General features: G+C 50.0%; 2 protein-coding genes across 2 annotated transcripts in view; one reads left to right on the forward strand and one right to left on the reverse strand.

Annotated features, from left to right (window-relative positions):
* The window catches only part of LOC134907761 (uncharacterized), a 113,353-nt gene that overhangs the window by 34,889 nt on the left and 57,808 nt on the right, over positions 1-20,656 (forward strand). The gene's annotated exons all lie outside the window — the stretch shown is intronic.
* LOC134907745 (uncharacterized) lies at positions 1,249-7,945 on the reverse strand. Its single transcript, XM_063914818.1, has 2 exons — positions 7,023-7,945; positions 1,249-4,478 (listed from the first exon to the last, which is right to left on the reverse strand). Exons 1-2 carry the CDS (start codon positions 7,090-7,092, stop codon positions 3,571-3,573), a joined length of 978 nt encoding a protein of 325 aa, XP_063770888.1. The 5' UTR covers positions 7,093-7,945; the 3' UTR covers positions 1,249-3,570.

Consider the following 20,656-nt stretch of genomic DNA (forward strand, 5'->3'; position numbering starts at 1 on the left):
ACCAACCTATTGTGGTGCCAGTGGCTACTGACTCCTCAATTACCTCAAAGTCCTTGGATGTTGTGAGGGCTTTGAAGATTTATGTGAAGAGAACCTCTCGTCACAGGAAGTCAGATGCTTTGTTCGTCCTTTATGGTCCCAACAAGGTTGGGTGTCCTGCTTCTAAGCAGACTTTTTCTCGCTGGATCAGATTTACTATCCAGCATGCTTATTCTACGGCAGGTCTGCCGTGTCCAAAATCTGTTAAGGTCCACTCTACTCGTAAATTGGGTTATTCCTGGACGGCTGCAGGGGTGTCTCGGCTTTACAGCTTTGCCGAGCTACTACTTGGTCAGGGTCGAACACGTTTGCTAAGTTCTACAAGTTCGATACTTTGGCCTCTGAGGACCTAAAGTTTGGTCAATCATTTCTGCAGGAACCTCAGCACTCTCCCTCCCGTACTGGGAACTTTGGTGCATCCCCATGGTACTAATATGGACCCCAGCATCCTCTAGGACATAAGAAAAAATAGGATTTTAATGACCTACCAGTAAATCCTTTTCTCGTAGTCCATAGAGGATGCTGGGCACCCGCCCATTGCTTCGTATTCCTGCATTGTTACGTGGTTCAGTATTGTTATTTCAGCCGTTGCTGAATTGTTCCAGGTTGGTTAGCTTGGCTTTCCTGTTTTGTTATGTGTGAGCTGGTGTGAATCTCATCATCCTACTCGGGGCACAGTTTCTAGGCTGAGTCTGGTAGGAGGGACATAGAGGGAGGAGCCAGCCCACACTAATAAACTCTCAAAGTGCCAGAGGCTCCCAAAGGACCCGTCTATACCCCATGGTACTAAATGGACCCCAGCATCCTCTACGGACTACGAGAAATGGATTTACCGGTAGGTAATTATTATCCAATTTTTTCTTTCTCTGTGCCTAGGTACACACTATACAATTATTTGGTAGATAATCTGCTAGATCTAGCTGGTTGGAATGAAAATCTGGTAGTGGATGAGAGCAAATGACAATCGACTATTTGCTCCCAAAAACTGCAAAATGGACAAAAACAGTCATTCATCCAAGTTGGTTAAATTTGTGTTTAACCAATTTGTATGAGCGACAGGTTTTGTTAGTTTTCCACTGTTTGAGAGCAAATGGTAGATTGTCATTTGCTCTCATCCATTACCAGATTTTCATAAACCCCACACGTCAGATGCATCCACTCACCACTCAAGCACACTCATTCTATGAAATAAAAACACCACAACTGTAGTTGGCGTGAAAGGGGTCAGCTTTTATTTTCTGACTGAGAGGAAGGCCTATTAAATGCTAAAACTAAAATGTAGACTTCCCTCTCTAACTAAGGTGGCGGGGAGAAGAACGGTTAACATAATAAAGTAACATGGGTGAAAAAACATTGTAATACATAAAAAGTAAGCAATAAAAACATATGTGTGAGGGAGCCTTCTGCCCCCAATGTTCCGGGATCGGCCTCCTGCCTGCATCCTGGACATTAAAAATTCAAAAATCCAAGGACAGGGGTCGACCTTCTGCCACTACCCCTGCCCACCAACAGTTGTAGGGACGGAGGTACGCTCCGCCCCTATGAGGTAAAAAATTCGGGCCACCAGCCCCGCCATCCACATATGTTTTTACCAATTAATGGGCTCCACTTGGTAAAGTGATGCCCGGAAACTAATTCAAACGACTAAGAAAATGTTTCTAAAACACACCCCAACTTCTCACCTTGAAGTCATGGTTAAAAATTAAGTAACCGTTCCTAAACCGGCCACCCAAAGCCGACACAATGAACACAGCTGTAAAGCAGAAAAACAAGTCCCCAGGGAGGGAGGGTGGGTAACGAAAAGGCTGAAGAGAGGCAGGAAGTATCCTGCCGGCTGCCTATATGCATGACAGGCCAGCCCCCTCTCATGCTGCAGCCAATGGGCCCCCCGGCCCACTCTCTGAGTTCCTCCCAGCCGAAAACATTAACCCCTCACAGGCCATGTGGTGCCTTGAGCGGCGCTGCGGAGGCCCTGGACGGTGCGTTTATGCCGCTGTGGTCGCATTATGCTCCCTACGCGGTCTTAAACCCCACACGTCAGATGCATCCACTCACCACTCAAGCACACTCATTCTATGAAATAAAAACACCACAACTGTAGTTGGCGTGAAAGGGGTCAGCTTTTATTTTCTGACTGAGAGGAAGGCCTATTAAATGCTAAAACTAAAATGTAGACTTCCCTCTCTAACTAAGGTGGCGGGGAGAAGAACGGTTAACATAATAAAGTAACATGGGTGAAAAAACATTGTAATACATAAAAAGTAAGCAATAAAAACATATGTGTGAGGGAGCCTTCTGCCCCCAATGTTCCGGGATCGGCCTCCTGCCTGCATCCTGGACATTAAAAATTCAAAAATCCAAGGACAGGGGTCGACCTTCTGCCACTACCCCTGCCCACCAACAGTTGTAGGGACGGAGGTACGCTCCGCCCCTATGAGGTAAAAAATTCGGGCCACCAGCCCCGCCATCCACATATGTTTTTACCAATTAATGGGCTCCACTTGGTAAAGTGATGCCCGGAAACTAATTCAAACGACTAAGAAAATGTTTCTAAAACACACCCCAACTTCTCACCTTGAAGTCATGGTTAAAAATTAAGTAACCGTTCCTAAACCGGCCAACTGCCAGGTTACCAACCTGCCGCCGCCACCGAACTAACAACTAACTAGAGGAGGGGCTAAAAAACCGACAAAACTAACTAGACACTAATGAACGACTAAACCTTAACTAATGTTACCTAAACAACTACCGAAGGGGACCGAAGGACGTGCATAAAGTCATCCCAGAAGATCAGACCGGTATAGAGTCGGATCCCGGAAAGAGATACCACTGTGCGGCACGACCAGGCCACCATGCTGGAGGACAGCACTACCGACCACCGAATTGACCCGTCTCCGAACCAAGTCAATCGCCCCCGGGTTAAAGGCTCCACGCCAAGATCGCCGGGGGACCATGTCCGACCAGAGGATCAGGCAAAACGGCCACTCAGCCATAAGTGCCAGCAGCTGGCGCCGCATCACGAGGCGAATGTCAAGGCCCGTGCGGTGTACCAAATCATTGCCCCCGAGATGTACCACCAAGAACAGCGGATACCCAAAACGGCCAACTGCAGCCCTAAGCCAGTCCCGCAGGCCGTCCCAGCGGAGGCCTCTACGCCCCAACCAGCGCACGGCCCGCAGTTCAGGAAAACGGGTTGTGTCGTAGGCCAGAGCCGACACGGACAGCCAATAGATGTACGAATGGCCCACGAATCATATAAAGCGCGGATCTAACCGCCGTCCTGTAAAAGAAGGGTTTAATGAAGGTCAGAAATTACATAAAATACGGCATTGCTAAATGGGGAACCTATCTACGTCCCTAACGGGGAGTGGAAATGGGTGGGGGGGGGGGGGGGGTTGGGCCACCCAATTTGACTTGAGGCAAAAACGAAACTTCGTTAGCCGGCAAAAGCCGTAGTAAAACCAACGATAAAACAAAAATTCCTCAAGGCCCCCACAACCGCAAAATGCAGTTGCGACGAGCGGCTAGTCCTCAAATGGGTGCACTGGGAGGAAAAGGCCTGATATAGCGTCTGACTGCACCAGACCTCCACCTACCCAGTGCCCGGACTTCGACTTCGGACCAACCCGCCGCAGCAGCTGCTGAAGCCGCGCCGATGCGGAAAGAGTGAGTCCCATAGTCGGCCGGAGATAGACCCAGGTACAAGATACAACGCCCCAAAACCGACCGGAATTGATATCTGGTCAACGGGGACCCATCGCTATGGACGAGCCACCCAGTGGGCGTTGGAGGCCGAAGGGACGAATAAGCCAGGGCCGCGGAAACCGGACAAATGCCCCGCGAACTGGCCCGGCCCATTCGAACCCACTGCCCCCTGCCGGCTACGTCAGTCTTGGAGCGCTGAATCCTGCACCACAAACCGTCGGGACGTATGACGACGTGGGCCGCCAGCATGGGCGAGGCAGAAGTCCGAGAGACGGCCACCAGCTCGCCCACCCTGAACGCGCCGTGGAAGGCCATCGTAAAGGCCGCCATGAAGAGGCGAACTTCGTATCCCGAGGAGCAAATACTCCGGAGGGATCCCAAAATCCGCCGCAGCAAAGCCCCAGTGATCGGCAGACGAGTATCTGGGAGGGGCGGGGACGCCCGTGCCCAACCTTTCAACACCCGCCGGAGGAAAAAGGACTTCGTAAAATCCGCTTCCCCCCGCAGCTGCAGAAAGTATGATATACCCGCCAGAATCCTGTTAACAGACGCCCGCGAAATCCCGTCGGAGTACAGCATCCAGATATATTCTAAGAGTAAAGTGTGAGAGGTCTTACCACTCTGGCCTCGCTCCATGAGGAAGCGACTCCACCGTTCCCAGGCGGCACGATAGGCCGCAAACGTAGCAGGGGCCAACGATCTGTGTGCTAACTCCTCCAATCCGGGTGGATGACCTGCCACACATAAGCAGGACATAATTCCCCATGGAGTAGCGCTGCAGGAGCCAAGCGCCGAAACCGCTGCCAATCGCCGCGCGACAGGGCATCCGCAATTTCGTTACGCACGCCAGGGACATGTTTTGCTCGCAACGTAATGTTGTTCACCAAGCAGAGCAAGACTATCTGTGCAAGGACCCGCAGAACCGGCAAGGAAGTGGATTTTTGCCGGTTTATGGCAAAGACCACGCCCAAATTGTCGCACCAGAAGATAACCTGTTTGTTCCGCAGGGCCGCGCACCACAATTCCAGAGCGACTAAAATGGGAAATATTTCCAGCAACAGCATATTTGACGTAAGGCCCCCGCTAAGCCAGGCCGGAGGCCAGGGACGCGCGCACCAACGGCCTGCAAAATAAGCTCCGAACCCGTAACCGCCAGAGGCGTCTGTGAAAAGCTCCAGGGCTGGGCTAGACACAGCCGCCTCCTGCCAAATACGGATGCCGTTGAAACGAATAAGAAATTCGTCCCAAATGCGCAAATCCCTTCGGATTTCAAGAGACAATCGAAGAAAATGATGTGGGCGTCTAACCCCCATGGTAGCCCGTTCCAATTTTCTACAGAAGACTCTACCCATGGGTATCACCTTGCAAGCAAAGTTAAACAGGCCCAATAAGGATTGAGCCTGTTTGAGCGTGAGCTTGCCCGCCGCCAGCGCATATAGGATACCATCGTGCAAACGCAACACCTTGTCCGCGGGGAGCCTACACAAACCACCGACCGTATCAATCTGAATCCCGAGGTAAACCAAGGAGGCGGAGGGACCCTCCGTCTTCTCAGGTGCCACCGGAACACCAAAGTGCGCGAAGAGGGCGAGAGCCCCCTGCAGCAAAAGGAGGCAGCGATCCGAATCTGAAGGGCCGATAAAAAGGAAATCGTCTAAGTAGTGCGAAATGCCCCGTTCGCCCGTCTCCTGCTGGAGACACCAGTGGAGGAAAGAACTGAAACGCTCGAAGTAGGCGCAAGAGATGGAACACCCCATAGGGAGGCACCGATCGATGTAAAAACCATCGTCCAGCTGAAAACCCATAAACCGAAAGGCGGACGGGTGCAGCGGGAGGAGGCGGAACGCTGACTGGATGTCCAATTTACACATCATTGCCCCAGGACCAAAGGACCGGATGGTGTCGATGGCTGAGTCAAAGGATAGATAAACAACCCTACACTGATCCGGAGGGATGGCATCATTAACCGACGACCCTGGAGGGCAGGACAGATGCTGGATAAGGCGAAATTTTCCCATGGTCTTTTTGGGAACTATGCCAACGGGGGACAATACGAGGTCCGGCAAGGGGGGTTCCCGGAAAGGGCCCACCATCCTACCTAGCGACACCTCGGCCTCGACCTTCTGGCGGAGCACTTCGGGAAATTCCCTGGCCGAGCGCAGGTTCGTGCCCGTCCCGGGGCCCACACGCCCATGTATAGGTAAAGGGAAGCCCGACGCGAATCCCGAGTGTAGGAAATGGGCGTCAGCCGGGCGCGGGTACCGTCGCAGCCAGGGAAGGAGTGCCCGAAGCCTAATTGGGGTGGGGGCTATGGCCAACGCTAGAGGCCGCGGGCGCGCGGCTCTGCCGGGTCTGAGGACCGAACGCACCTCCGACCCCAGGACTGGAACAGTCCTTAATCCCGTGGCCCCCCCCACATCGGATACAGGAGTGACGAAAACGACAGCGGCTACCTAAGTCGCATTGTGCATTATTAAAAGCGAAGCATTTTCCATGCCCCGCGCGCCCTGAACCGCCGCGAAAGCCGGCAGAACGAGGGGTGGGACGCTTAGCCCATCTCTTCGCTGTGCCGCTCTCCTCAGCGCCGGCCGAACCCTGGGTCAGTTCCGAGCACAGTTCCACATCCTTCTTGCCGAAGTTATAGATCTGCCGCCCGTGCTGTTTTCGGCGAAAATCCTCATCATAACGACGCCAGGCCGACCCTTTATACTTGTGGTACAGAACATGTATGAGGAATTGATATCGAACTATGTTCATATGTTCGTCCGGGCGGGTCTCTAGGTAACATGCCGCAAATATCAACATGCAGCGTACCCAATTCGGGTAGGAGCGCAGAGCGTCCTCGCTGCCCTGCCCCTTTTTCTTGGCGGAAAGTAAGGCTTTTCTATCGTCACTAGTGAGAGCGAAAATATTAACATATTGGCCCTTGCGGATTCTATCCCGGACCCGGGGCCTAAGACCACGTTGCACCGCCGTATTAGCGCAGTGCACGGTGTCCGATTCCACCGAGACTTGGGAGGCGGACGAGGTCGAATACCGACGCTCGCGTCGTCTGCGGCGCTTAACCCTGTGCAGTCCGCCATCAGAGGAGGACAGGCCCTCTGAGGACGTGGAGGCAAGGGAAGAGTCCGTGTACCGACGCCTGCGGCTGCGCTTGCTAGAATCCTTACGCACCCTGCCGCCAGCACTAGAGGAGCCGGAGTGAGAAACCGATCCTAAGCCGCTAAGGGGTGTAACCGCGCTTCCCCGGGACCAGTCGGGGTCCGATGAAGACTCACCTGCACGAGAGGGAACACCGTCCGTCTCGACGGCCACTGGTCGACTCGCGGAAGCGCCGACAGACTCCATTTCTCTCCTGACGTCCGCGGCTGGGGGGACAAAAGAGACATGGTTTCCCCGCTCCTCCACCGAGTTTGCCGCAGCCGGGAGCGGGGCAGGCGGGGGAACGGTCGCGCCAGAGGACAGAAGCGGGGCAAGAGCTTGCGCAATGCTATCCGCCAAAGAAGTGGAGGACCGCCCAAGTCCCCCGGGTACGGGGGATAACAAGGGCGCCACTGCCGACACAACAGCCGCACAAATGGCGGACAGAACAGTGGGGTCCACCAAGGGTGCCGCTGCCGTGGCCTGCGTAGGAACTTCAGAGCCGCCACGCGGGTCGTGTTCCCTACGGGAGAATAGTAAACCCCCCGTTGGGAGCAAGGACCCCGATGATCCCTCACTGTCGGGCGTCACGGTATCGCCGTCCCGCTGGGAGAAATCCCGCGCCAATTGCTCCCGCCGCGATCTTCTCCGATCTCGCGTATTGGCCACCGGAGGAGAAACTGAACCGTCATCGCTACTGGCGGGAGGAGGCACAATGTAGGCATGTGACCCCTCCGTATCCACATTAGCGGGAGATGACCGGCCGCGAGGAGGTGCGGAACGGACACCCCCCGACTGCGCACGCCGCCCCCTGGGGTGAGGAACCCCCGTCGGAGGCGCATGGCCGTGGACGGCGGACGCAGCGCCTCGAGCCAGACGCGGTATCCTGGAGGGGAGGGGCGCCACAGGGGCACCCCCTGCAGGAGAGGCCCGGTGGGGCACGCCGCCGCGGGCGGACGCAGAACGCCCCCGACGTATGGGCCCCTCCCTAGCGGGGATCGGTAGAGGAGGGTGTGCAGTAGCGGGGCGGGGGCGACGCCCCTCCCTGTCGTGGGGGGGGCGCGGGCTGGACCTGACTTGATGAGGGGGAGGGGTGAACAGTGGGGACAGGCCTCATCTGGGCCCCCCTAGTGGCAGTATTCCTGGTGCCACGCGCGCGCTGCCTGCCCTGTGCAGGTCTGGCAGCCGCACGACCCCCCTCCCGACCCCCACTTCCCACGTGTTCATTGCTGGCCTGCGGCTGCTGATCCGCGGGCCGGGAGCTCTGTCCCGGCCCCACGTGATCAGGGCAGCCGCGTGTAGCGAGCGGCGAGCTCAGGGATGGCAGGACACCATCCCTGGCTCTTTGCCGCGTATTTCTCCGGCCGCCCAGCGCTCCGTTCCCCGCCGCGGCTAGCAGCGGGGACGGAGAGCGCACGCGCGGGGGAGCCCGGGCGGGCGGCTGAGCCCGGCCGCGCGCGCCCTGGGGTTCCCGTACGGCCGCTGCAGCCTGTCTTCCCCGTGCCGGCTGGACAGCAGACGCGTCTATGAGCCGGGCGGGGAGGCCAGCGGAGCGGGTGGGACGTCTAGCGGCCATGCCTGGAGGGGAAGGAGAGCTGAAATAGTAAGAGATATGCTAAGAGAAGTGAAGGACAGCAAAGATTAAAAAGATTATAAGGGTAGGAATAACAGAAAGAGGGGTTAAATATCAGAGGAAGGGAAATGTAAAAGAATAATGAGATGTGAGCAGAGATGTGAGCAGAGAATAAAGCTATTAGTTAAAATGTAAGAAGGGTGATACTTGCAGTCCTAACGAAAAGGCTGAAGAGAGGCAGGAAGTATCCTGCCGGCTGCCTATATGCATGACAGGCCAGCCCCCTCTCATGCTGCAGCCAATGGGCCCCCCGGCCCACTCTCTGAGTTCCTCCCAGCCGAAAACATTAACCCCTCACAGGCCATGTGGTGCCTTGAGCGGCGCTGCGGAGGCCCTGGACGGTGCGTTTATGCCGCTGTGGTCGCATTATGCTCCCTACGCGGTCTTTCCACCCAGCTAGATCTGGCAGATTATCTACCAAATAATTGTATAGTGTGTACCTAGTTTAAGGGTGGATGACCATGCCTCCTGTGATTAGGCCACACCCCCTGAAAAGTACCTGAGCCCAGCCAGGCTTGCTACTGTCCTGGGCACACATGGGCAGAGACAGAGGCATAGAAACTAGTGATGTGCAACGGAAATTTTTCGGGTTTTGTGTTTTGGTTTTGGATTCGGTTCCGCGGCCGTGTTTTTGATTCGGACGCATTTTGGCAAAACCTCACCGAAAAATTTTTGTCGGATTCGGGTGTTTTTTTACAAAAAACCCTAAAAAACAGCTTAAATCATAGAATTTGGGGGTCATTTTGATCCCATAGTTTTATTAACCTCAATAACCATAATTTCCACTCATTTCCAGTCTGTTCTGAACACCTCACACCTAACAATATTATTTTTAGTCCTAAAATTTGCACCGAGGTCGCTGGATGACTAAGCTAAGCGACCCAAGTGGCCGACACAAACACCTGGCCCATCTAGGAGTGGCACTGCAGTGTCAGGCAGGATGGCACTTCAAAAAAATAGTCCCCAAACAGCACATGATGCAAAGAAAAAAAGAGGCGCACCAAGGTCGCTGTGTGACTAAGCTAAGCGACACAAGTGGCCGACACAAACACCTGGCCCATCTAGGAGTGGCACTGCAGTGTCAGGCAGGATGGCACTTCAAAAAAATTGTCCCCAAACAGCACATGATGCAAAGAAAAAAAGAGGCGCACCAAGGTCGCTGTGTGACTAAGCTAAGCGACACAAGTGGCCGACACAAAGACCTGGCCCATCTAGGAGTGGCACTGCAGTGTCAGGCAGGATGGCACTTCAAAAAAATTGTCCCCAAACAGCACACGATGCAAAGATAAATGAAAGAAAAAAGAGGTGCAAGATGGAATTGTCCTTGGGCCCTCCCACCCACCCTTATGTTGTATAAACAGGACATGCACACTTTAACGAACCCATCATTTCAGCGACAGGGTCTGCCACATGACTGTGGCTGAAATGACTGGTTGGTTTGGGCCCCCACCAAAAAAAGAAGCAATCAATCTCTCCTTGCACAAACTGGCTCTACAGAGGCAAGATGTCCACCTCCTCCTCATCGTCTGATTCCTCACCCCCTTTCACTCAGTGGCGGTTCTTGCCACGGGCAAGCGGTACTTTTGCCCGGGGCGCCGCCTTCCGGAGGGTGCCGGCGCCATCCGGAGGGCGCCGCACCAGGGCAAGATCCGCCACTGTGCCCCCCCCCCCCCGCTTTGAAGGGAACCAGACGCGTAGCGTCTAGTTTCCCTTCATTGAGAGGACCTTAGTTGTGCGGTGCGCGATGACGTCATCGCGCACCGCACAGCAAAGGTCCTCTCCATGAAGGGAAACTAGACACTACGGTCTAGTTTCCCTTCGTCTAGAGGACCTTTGGTGTGCGATGCGCGATGACGTCATCGCGCACCGCACAGCATAGTGGCACAGACACTAGGGGTCATAATTGACCTCTAGTGTCTATGCTGTTCTATGGGAGAGACGTAATAACGTCTCTCCCATAGATCGAAGAGAAGACAGTAGAGGAGAAGAGCGGCGCCGCCGGCGGAGGGGGTCTGGATCAGGAACGGGGATGGTAAGTATACTTTTTATTTGTTTTTATTTTTTCTTTCAGCGCGTTGACTACGCCCCCAATTGAAGCCACGCCCCCATATTTTGCCCGGGGCGCCACAAATCTTAGAACCGGCCCTGCTTTCACTGTGTACATCCCCCTCCTCACAGATTATTAATTCATCCCCACTGGAATCCACCATCTCAGGTCCCTGTGTACTTTGTGGAGGCAATTGCTGCTGGTGAATGTCTCCACGGAGGAATTGATTATAATTCATTTTGATGAACATCATCTTCTCCACATTTTCTGGAAGTAACCTCGTACGCCGATTGCTGACAAGGTGAGCGGCTGCACTAAACACTCTTTCGGAGTACAAACTGGAGGGAGGGCAACTTAGGTAGAATAAAGCCAGTTTGTGCAAGGGCCTCCAAATTGCCTCTTTTTCCTGCCAGTATACGTACGGACTGTCTGACGTGCCTACTTGGATGCTGTCACTGATATAATCCTCCACCATTCTTTCAATGGTGAGAGAATCATATGAAGTGACAGAAGACGACATGTCAGTAATTGTTGGCAGGTCCTTCAGTCCGGACCAGATGTCAGCACTCGCTCCAGACTGCCCTGCATCACCGCCAGCGGGTGGGCTCGGAATTCTTAGCCTTTTCCTCGCACCCCCAGTTGCGGGAGAATGTGAAGGAGGAGATGTTGACGGGTCACGTTCCGCTTGACTTGACAATTTTCTCACCAGCAGGTCTTTGAACCTCTGCAGACTTGTGTCTGCCGGAAAGAGAGATACAACGTAGGTTTTAAATCTAGGATCGAGCACGGTGGCCAAAATGTAGTGCTCTGATTTCAACAGATTGACCACCCGTGAATCCTGGTTAAGCGAATTAAGGGCTCCATCCACAAGTCCCACATGCCTAGCGGAATCGCTCTGTTTTAGCTCCTCCTTCAATGTCTCCAGCTTCTTCTGCAAAAGCCTGATGAGGGGAATGACCTGACTCAGGCTGGCAGTGTCTGAACTGACTTCACGTGTGGCAAGTTCAAAGGGTTGCAGAACCTTGCACAACGTTGAAATCATTCTCCACTGCGCTTGAGTCAGGTGCATTCCCCCTCCTTTGCCTATATCGTGGGCAGATGTATAGGCTTGAATGGCCTTTTGCTGCTCCTTCATCCTCTGAAGCATATAGAGGGTTGAATTCCACCTCGTTACCACCTCTTGCTTCAGATGATGGCAGGGCAGGTTCAGGATTGTTTGGTGGTGCTCCAGTCTTCTGTACGCGGTGGCTGAATGCCGAAAGTGGCCCGCAATTCTTCGGGCCACCGACAGCATCTCTTGCACGCCCCTGTCGTTTTTTAAATAATTCTGCACCACCAAATTAAATGTATGTGCAAAACATGGGACGTGCTGGAATTTGCCCAGATGTAATGCACGCACAATATTGCTGGCGTTGTCCGATGTCACAAATCCCCAGGAGAGTCCAATTGGGGTAAGCCATTCTGCAATGATCTTCCTTAGTTTCCGTAAGAGGTTGTCAGCTGTGTGCCTCTTCTGGAAAGCGGTGATACAAAGCGTAGCCTGCCTAGGAACGAGTTGGCGTTTGCGAGATGCTGCTACTAGTGCCGCTGCTGCTGTTCTTGCTGCGGGAGGCAATACATCTACCCAGTGGGCTGTCACAGTCATATAGTCCTGATTCTTCCCTGCTCCACTTGTCCACATGTCTGTGGTTAAGTGGACATTGGGTACAACTGCATTTTTTAGGACACTGGTGAGTCTTTTTCTGAGGTCTGTGTACATTTTCAGTATCGCCTGCCTAGAGAAATGGAACCTAGATGGTATTTGGTACCGGGGACACAGTACCTCAATCAAGTCTCTAGTTACCTCTGAATTAACGGTGGATACCAGAACCACGTTTCTCACCGCCCAGGCTGCCAAGGCCTGAATTATCTGCTTTGCAGCAGGATGACTGCTGTGATATTTCATCTTCCTCGCAAAGGACTGTTGGACAGTCAATTGCTTACTGGAAGTAGTACAAGTGGTCTTCCGATTTCCCCTCTGGGATGACGATCGACTCCCAGCAGCTACAACAGCAGTAGGCGTTACACTCAAGGATGCATCGGAGGAATCCCAGGCAGGAGAGGACTCGTCAGACTTGCCAGTGACATGGCCTGCAGGACTATTGGCTTTCCTGGGTAAGGAGGAAATTGACACTGAGGGAGTTGGTGGTGTGGTTTGCAGGAGCTTGGTTACAAGAGGAAGGGATTTATTGGTCAGTGGACTGCTTCCGCTGTCACCCAAAGTTTTTGAACTTATCACTGACTTATGATGAATGCGCTGCAGGTGACGTATAAGGGAGGATGTTCCGAGGTGGTTAACGTCCTTACCCTTACTTATTACAGCTTGACAAAGGCAACACACGGCTTGACACCTGTTGTCCGCATTTGTGTTGAAATAATTCCACACCGAGGAGCTGATTTTTTTTGTATTTTGACCAGGCATGTCAATGGCCATATTCGTCCCACGGACAACAGGTGTCTCCCCGGGTGCCTGACTTAAACAAACCACCTCACCATCAGAATCCTCCTTGTCAATTTCCTCCCCAGCGCCAGCAACACCCATATCCTCATCCTGGTGTACTTCAACAGTGACATCTTCAATTTGACTATCAGGAACTGGACTGCGGGTGCTCCTTCCAGCACTTGCAGGGGGCGTGCAAATGGTGGAAGGCGCAAGCTCTTCCCGTCCAGTGTTGGGAAGGTCAGGCATCGCAACCGACACAATTGGACTCTCCTTGGGGATTTGTGATTTAGAAGAACGCACAGTTCTTTGCTGTGCTTTTGCCAGCTTAAGTCTTTTAATTTTTCTAGCGAGAGGATGAGTGCTTCCATCCTCATGTGAAGCTGAACCATTAGCCATGAACATAGGCCAGGGCCTCAGCCGTTCCTTGCCACTCCGTGTCGCAAATGGCATATTGGCAAGTTTACGCTTCTCTTCAGACGCTTTTAATTTTGATTTTTGGGTCATGTGACAGGACGGTCCCGTACGAAAGCACTCGCCGCTTTCGCGTCCCGTCTCCTGCGCACAGATTGGAAGGTTAGGTCACACGAGGCCTGACCACATAGGGGATTCCCGCTTACCGTCAGTAACCGCCTATTACTGACTCCACCCACTGCGCTGTGGGCGGGTTTATGCTGCCACCACCAAACTCCTAACCTGCCGTGGCGTTTGGAACCACGGTTCTGCTCTGTATGTGCCGACGCACTACCTTACCACACCTGTGTGGTGTTGACGAATCCCCACTAGCCACTTGCTAAGCCTCTACCGGTAGCTGGCGGAAGGCGGAACTTGGAGACGTTAGGTGCTTCCCTGGACAGCCGGAGGACGGGGCTATGGTTGGCATAGCCCTGTAGGTCACAAGATGAAGCAATCTTCTTGAGGCAATGATGTTTTATTTGCTCAATAGTTCTAAAGAGAACTCTTCCCTATTGCTAGGGGCAGCAGCATACAGCAAGATGTTCCAGCAGAATAAGATGGTACAACTACAATACAACTCTGGAGGCACGCAGGTCTCCTTTTTATGTCAGTTTTCCACACAGTACCACAGGGGGGTAAGCCCTCCCTGTCTTCTCCAACCAATCAGGTTATTTTACAAAATACCAATAAATAAATTACATTTCAAAAGGAGATAAGTGCAATAAAACAATATCCTCCTTCCTGTCACCCAGACAACGTTTGGTATCATATTAACATTCACTATTGATAAATTTATCACATAGCTTCAAAATAGAAATGTTTCTGTCTCATTCACATCTCCAGGCAAACCCAGTGTTTGATATTACAACAGGAAAGGCTACAATACAAACAAACAGTCTTCCTTCCTGCATCTGCCATTCAGGGTTCGTATATCAATTAAATCATTACATAAAACAGGTTCCAAGTCCAGAACTACTTTACATATGGGATAAGGAGATCCCTGTGAGTAACATCTCTCTAAGGAACTTACACATCAAAAGGTATTGTCCTTCACACCTCTCTGCTAGGACAGGGCCATTAGCATGCCACTTCCTACTGACAGGAGATGATTATTCAGACATCTATAGTAAGTGCATTTTCCTTTAAATATACAGGTGACCACATCTTAAATATAAATTCATTTAAACATGCATTCCTGCAATTGTGCACAGAGCACTACATATGACATGTTAAGACACATCATTAAACATATTTTTAAACAGTCTGCGCCCAGCGCCGTAAGTACATTTACCAGTGACGCCAAGCGCCTATTGTCCGCAAAATGGCGCCGGGCACTAGGGGTTAACCCCTTCAGTGCTGCAGCGGCCATTGTCCACGTGGGCTGGGGTCTCTCCGGCCACAGGTAATTTTACTGAACTTTTGTTTTTTGGATTTTACATGCTCTCTACTATGACATTGGGCATTGGCCTTGGCAGACGACGTTGATGGCATTTCATCGTCTCGGCCATGACTAGTGGCAGCAGCTTCAGCACGAGGTGGAAATGGATCTTGATCTTTGACTATTTTAACCTCCACATTTTTGTTCTCCATTTTTTAATGTGTTGAATTATATGCCAGTAACTATCAATAGCAATGGCCTACTACTATATATACTGCGCACAACTGAAATGCACCACAGGTATGGATGGATAGTATACTTGACGACACAGAGGTAGGTACAGCAGTGGCCTTCCGTACCGTACTGCTATATATAGTATACTGGTGGTTACTGTGTCAGCAAACTGCAAAACTAAAATGCACCACAGGTGTAGAATGTAGATGGATAGTATACTTAATGACGACACAGAGGTAGGTACAGCAGTGGCCTTCCATACCGTACTGCTATATATAGTATACTGGTGGTCACTGTGTCAGCAAACTGCAAAACTAAAATGCACCACAGGTATAGAATGTAGATGGATAGTATACTTAATGACGATACAGAGGTAGGTACAGCAGTGGCCTTCCGTACCGTACTGCTATATATAGTATACTGGTGGTCACTGTGTCAGCAAACTGCAAAACTAAAATGCACCACAAATATAGAATGTAGATGGATAGTATACTTAATGACGACACAGAGGTAGGTACAGCAGTGGCCTTCCGTACCGTACTGCTATATATACACTGCTCAAAAAAATAAAGGGAACACTAAAAGAACACATCCTAGATCTGAATGAATGAAATATTCTTATTAAATACTTTGTTCTTTACATAGTTGAATGTGCTGACAACAAAATCACACAAAAATTATCAATGGAAATCAAATTTATTAACCCATGGAGGTCTGGATTTGGAGTCACCCTCAAAATTAAAGTGGAAAAACACACTACAGGCTGATCCAACTTTGATGTAATGTCCTTAAAACAAGTCAAAATAAGGCTCAGTAGTGTGTGTCGCCTCCATGTGCCTGAATGACCTCCCTACAATGCCTGGGCATGCTCCTGATGAGGTGGCGGATGGTCTCCTGAGGGATCTCCTCCCAGACCTGGACTAAAGCATCCGCCAACTCTTGGACAGTCTGGGGTGCAATGTAGCATTGGTGGATGGAGCGAGACATGATGTCCCAGATGTGCTCAATTGGATTCAGGTCTGGGGAACGGGCGGGCCAGTCCATAGCATCAATGCCTTCGTCTTGCAGGAACTGCTGACACACTCCAGCCACATGAGGTCTAGCATTGTCTTGCATTAGGAGGAACCCAGGGCCAACCACACCAGCATATGGTCTCACAAGGGGTCTGAGGATCTCATCTCGGTACGTAATGGCAGTCAGGCTACCTCTGGCGAGCACATGGAGGGCTGTGCGGCCCTCCCAAAGAAATGCCACCCCACACCATTACTGACCCACTGCCAAATGGTCATGCTGGAGGATGTTGCAGGCAGCAGAACGTTCTCCTTGGCGTCTCCAGACTCTGTCACATGTGCTCAGTGAGAACCTACTTTCATCTGTGAAGAGCACAGGGCGCAAGTGGCAAATTTGCCAATCTTGGTGTTCTCTGGCAAATGCCAAATGTCCTGCACGGTGTTGGGCTGTAAGCACAACCCCCACCTGTGGACGTCGGGCCCTCATACCACCCTCATGGAGTCTGTTTCTGATCGTTTGAGTAGACACATGCACATTTGTGGCTTGCTGGAGGTCATTTTGCAGGGCTCTGGCAGTGCTCCTCCTGTTCCTCCTTGCACAAAGGTGGAGGTAGCGGTCCTGCTGCTGGGTTGTTGCCCTCCCACGGTCTCCTCCACGTCTCCTGATGTACTGGCCTGTCTCCTGGTAGCGCCTCCATGCTCTGGACACTACGCTGACAGACACAGCAAATCTTCTTGCCACAGCTCGCATTGATGTGCCATCCTGGATGAGCTGCACTACCTGAGCCACTTATGTGGGTTGTAGGGAGATCATAAAGGCACGTGGAGGCCACACACACTACTGAGCCTCATTTTGTCTTGTTTTAAGGACATTACATTAAAGTTGGATCATCCTGTAGTGTGTTTTTCCACTTTAATTTTGAGGGTGACTCCAAATCCAGACCTCCATGGGTTAATAAATTTGATTTCCATTGATAATTTTTGTGTGATTTTGTTGTCAGCACATTCAACTATGTAAAGAACCAAGTATTTAATTAGAATATTTCATTTATTCAGATCTAGGATGTGTTATTTTGGGTGTTCCCTTTATTTTTTTGAGCAGTGTAATATACTGGTGGTCACTGTGTCAGCAAACTGCAAAACTAAAATGCACCACAGGTATAGAATGTAGATGGATAGTATACTTAATGATGACACAGAGGTAGGTAGAGCAGTGGCCTTCCGTACCGTACTGCTATATATAGTATACTGGTGGTCACTGTGTCATAAAACTGCAAAACTAAAATGCACCACAGGTATAGAATGTAGATGGATAGTATACTTAATGATGACACAGAGGTAGGTACACCAGTGGCCTTCCGTACCGTATTGCTATATATAGTATACTGGTGGTCACTGTGTCAGCAAACTGCAAAACTAAAATGCACCACAGGTATAGAATGTAGATGGATAGTATACTTAATGACGACACAGAGGTAGGTACAGCAGTGGCCTTTCGTACCGTACTGCTATATATAGTATACTGGTGGTCACTGTGTCAGCAAACTGCAAAACTAAAATGCACCACAGGTATAGAATGTAGATGGATAGTATACTTAATGACGACACAGAGGTAGGTACAGCAGTGGCCTTCCGTACCGTACTGCTATATATAGTATACTGGTGGTCACTGTGTCAGCAAACTGCAAAACTAAAATGTACCACAGGTATAGAATGTAGATGGATAGTATACTTAATGACGACACAGAGGTAGGTACAGCAGTGGCCTTCCGTACCGTACTGCTATATATAGTATACTGGTGGTCACTGTGTCAGCAAACTGCAAAACTAAAATGCACCACAGGTATAGAATGTAGATGGATAGTATACTTAATGACGACACAGAGGTAGGTACAGCAGTAGCCTTCCGTACTGCTATATACAGGTTGAGTATCCCATATCCATATATTCCGAAATACGGAATATTCCGAAATACGGACTTTTTTGAGAGTGAAATAGTGAAACCTTTGTTTTTTGATGTCTCAATGTACACAAACTTTGTTTAATACACAAAGTTATTAAAAATATTGTATTAAATTACCTTCAGGCTGTGTGTATAAGGTGTATATGAAACATAAATGAATTGTGTGAATGTAGACACACTTTGTTTAATGCACAAAGTTATAAAAAATATTGGCTAAAATTACCTTCAGGCTGTGTGTATAAGGTGTATATGTAACATAAATGCATTCTGTGCTTAGACTTAGGTCCCATCACCATGATATCTCATTATGGTATGCAATTATTCCAAAATACGGAAAAATCCCATATCCAAAGTACCTCTGGTCCCAAGCATTTTGGATAAGGGAGACTCAACCTGTATAGTATACTGGTGGTCACTGTGTCAGCAAACTGCAAAACTAAAATGCACCACAGGTATAGAATGTAGATGGATAGTATACTTAATGACGACACAGAGGTAGGTACAGCAGTGGCCTTCCGTACCGTACTGCTATATATAGTATACTGGTGGTCACTGTGTCAGCAAACTGCAAAACTAAAATGCACCACAGGTATAGAATGTAGATGGATAGTATACTTAATGACGACACAGAGGTAGGTACAGCAGTGGCCTACTGTACCGTAATGCTATATATTATATACTGGTGGTCACTGGTCAGCAAAACTCTGCACTGTACTCCTCCTATATAATATTATACTGGTGGTCCCCAGTCCACACAATAAAGCAGCACACTGAGCACAGATATGGAGTGTTTTTCAGGCAGACAACGTATACTGGTGGTCACTGTCAGCAAAACTCTGCACTGTACTCCTCCTATATTATACAGCTGCTCCCCAGCCCTCCCCACAATTAAGCAATAGTGCACAATCAAGTTCAACAATAACGGAGAGGACGCCAGCCACGTCCTCTCCCTAACATTTCCAATGCACGAGTGAAAATGGCGGCGACGCGCGGCTGCTTATATAGAATCCGAATCTCGCGAGAATCCGACAGCGGGATGATGACGTTCGGGCGCGCTCGGGTTACCCGAGCCATACGGGAGAATCCGAGTATGGCTCGGACCCGTGTAAAAAGGGTGAAGTTCGGGGGGATTCGGTTTCCGAGAAACCGAACCCGCTCATCACTAATAGAAACATAGAATTTTGACAACAAATAACAACCACTAGGCCCATCTAGTCTGCCCTAACACATCTACAGTACATGCACACGCTATGGTTAATTTTTGTCAGGTGCCGATTAACCTGTCAGTGTATTTTTGGAGTGAGTGTGAAAACCGGAGTACCCGGAGGAAACCCACGCAAACACAAGGAGAATATACAAACAGAGCCAGCCCTAACCAATATGATGCCCTAGGCAAGATTTTGGCTGGTGCCCCCTAGCACCACCGCTAGTTCCGCCTCTGACCCTGCACCCCTTTCCCAGCACCATCACCCCTCACCCATAGCAGGCCTCCTTAGGGTACTCCTACCCCCTATATTTTAAATAAGAACAGTGCGAACATTCGGCGCACAGCCGAAAAAGGGGTGTGTTTTTGCTGGTGAAGGGGCATGGCCACACAATAGTACCCCCAATTCAAATTACACCACACAGTACTGCAACTTTATTTACATTTTATCATGCGATAGTGTCCCTAATTCACATTACATCACACAGTAGTAATACCTTACCTTATATATGTTACTTCTTACAGTAGTGCCCCTTATTCACATTACATCACACTGAATTGCTCCTTATTCACATTGCTCCACACTATATTGCTCTTTACTCACATTAGACCTCACAGTAGTGTCCCTTCTATACGTTACGCCACACAGTAGAGAACCTTATACACATAATGACACATATCAGTAATGACTTTATACACATAGTACCACACAGTAATGCCCCTTACACATGACACACATTATTAATGTCCTTATAAACATAATGCACCTTACACATTATGCCAACCTTTATTAATGCCATAATACACATAATGACACGCATAATGTACCTTACACATATGCTGCACATTATTAGTACCCTTATATACATAATGACACACATAGTACCCCATACACATATACCACACATTCTTAATACATAGTAACATAGTAATTGAGGTTGAAAAGAGGCAAATTGCCCATCGTGTTCAACCTGTATTAAGTTGTGATGATTCTACATACCCGCTGAATAATGTTTTATGACTAGTTAGCTACTATAACTCATATTACCCCCGGATTAACCACGTTGATATTTTAAATATTGTAACCTTTGATATAATTTTCATTCAGAAATGTATCCATTCCTTTTTTAAATCCATTTACAGAGTCCGCCATTACCACCTTCCCTGGCAGGGAATTCCACATCCTAATTGCCCTAACAGTGAAGAACCCTTTCACATTATTAATACCCTTATACACATAATGACACACATTGTGCGCCTTACACATTTGCAGCACATTATTAATGCATTTATACACATAACACGCATAATGCCCCTTACACATATGCCGAACACTAATGGACAACCAACCCACTCACACACAGCAC

This window comes from Pseudophryne corroboree, chromosome 1 (genome assembly GCF_028390025.1).
Source record: "Pseudophryne corroboree isolate aPseCor3 chromosome 1, aPseCor3.hap2, whole genome shotgun sequence".
NCBI classification, from domain to species: domain Eukaryota; kingdom Metazoa; phylum Chordata; class Amphibia; order Anura; family Myobatrachidae; genus Pseudophryne; species Pseudophryne corroboree.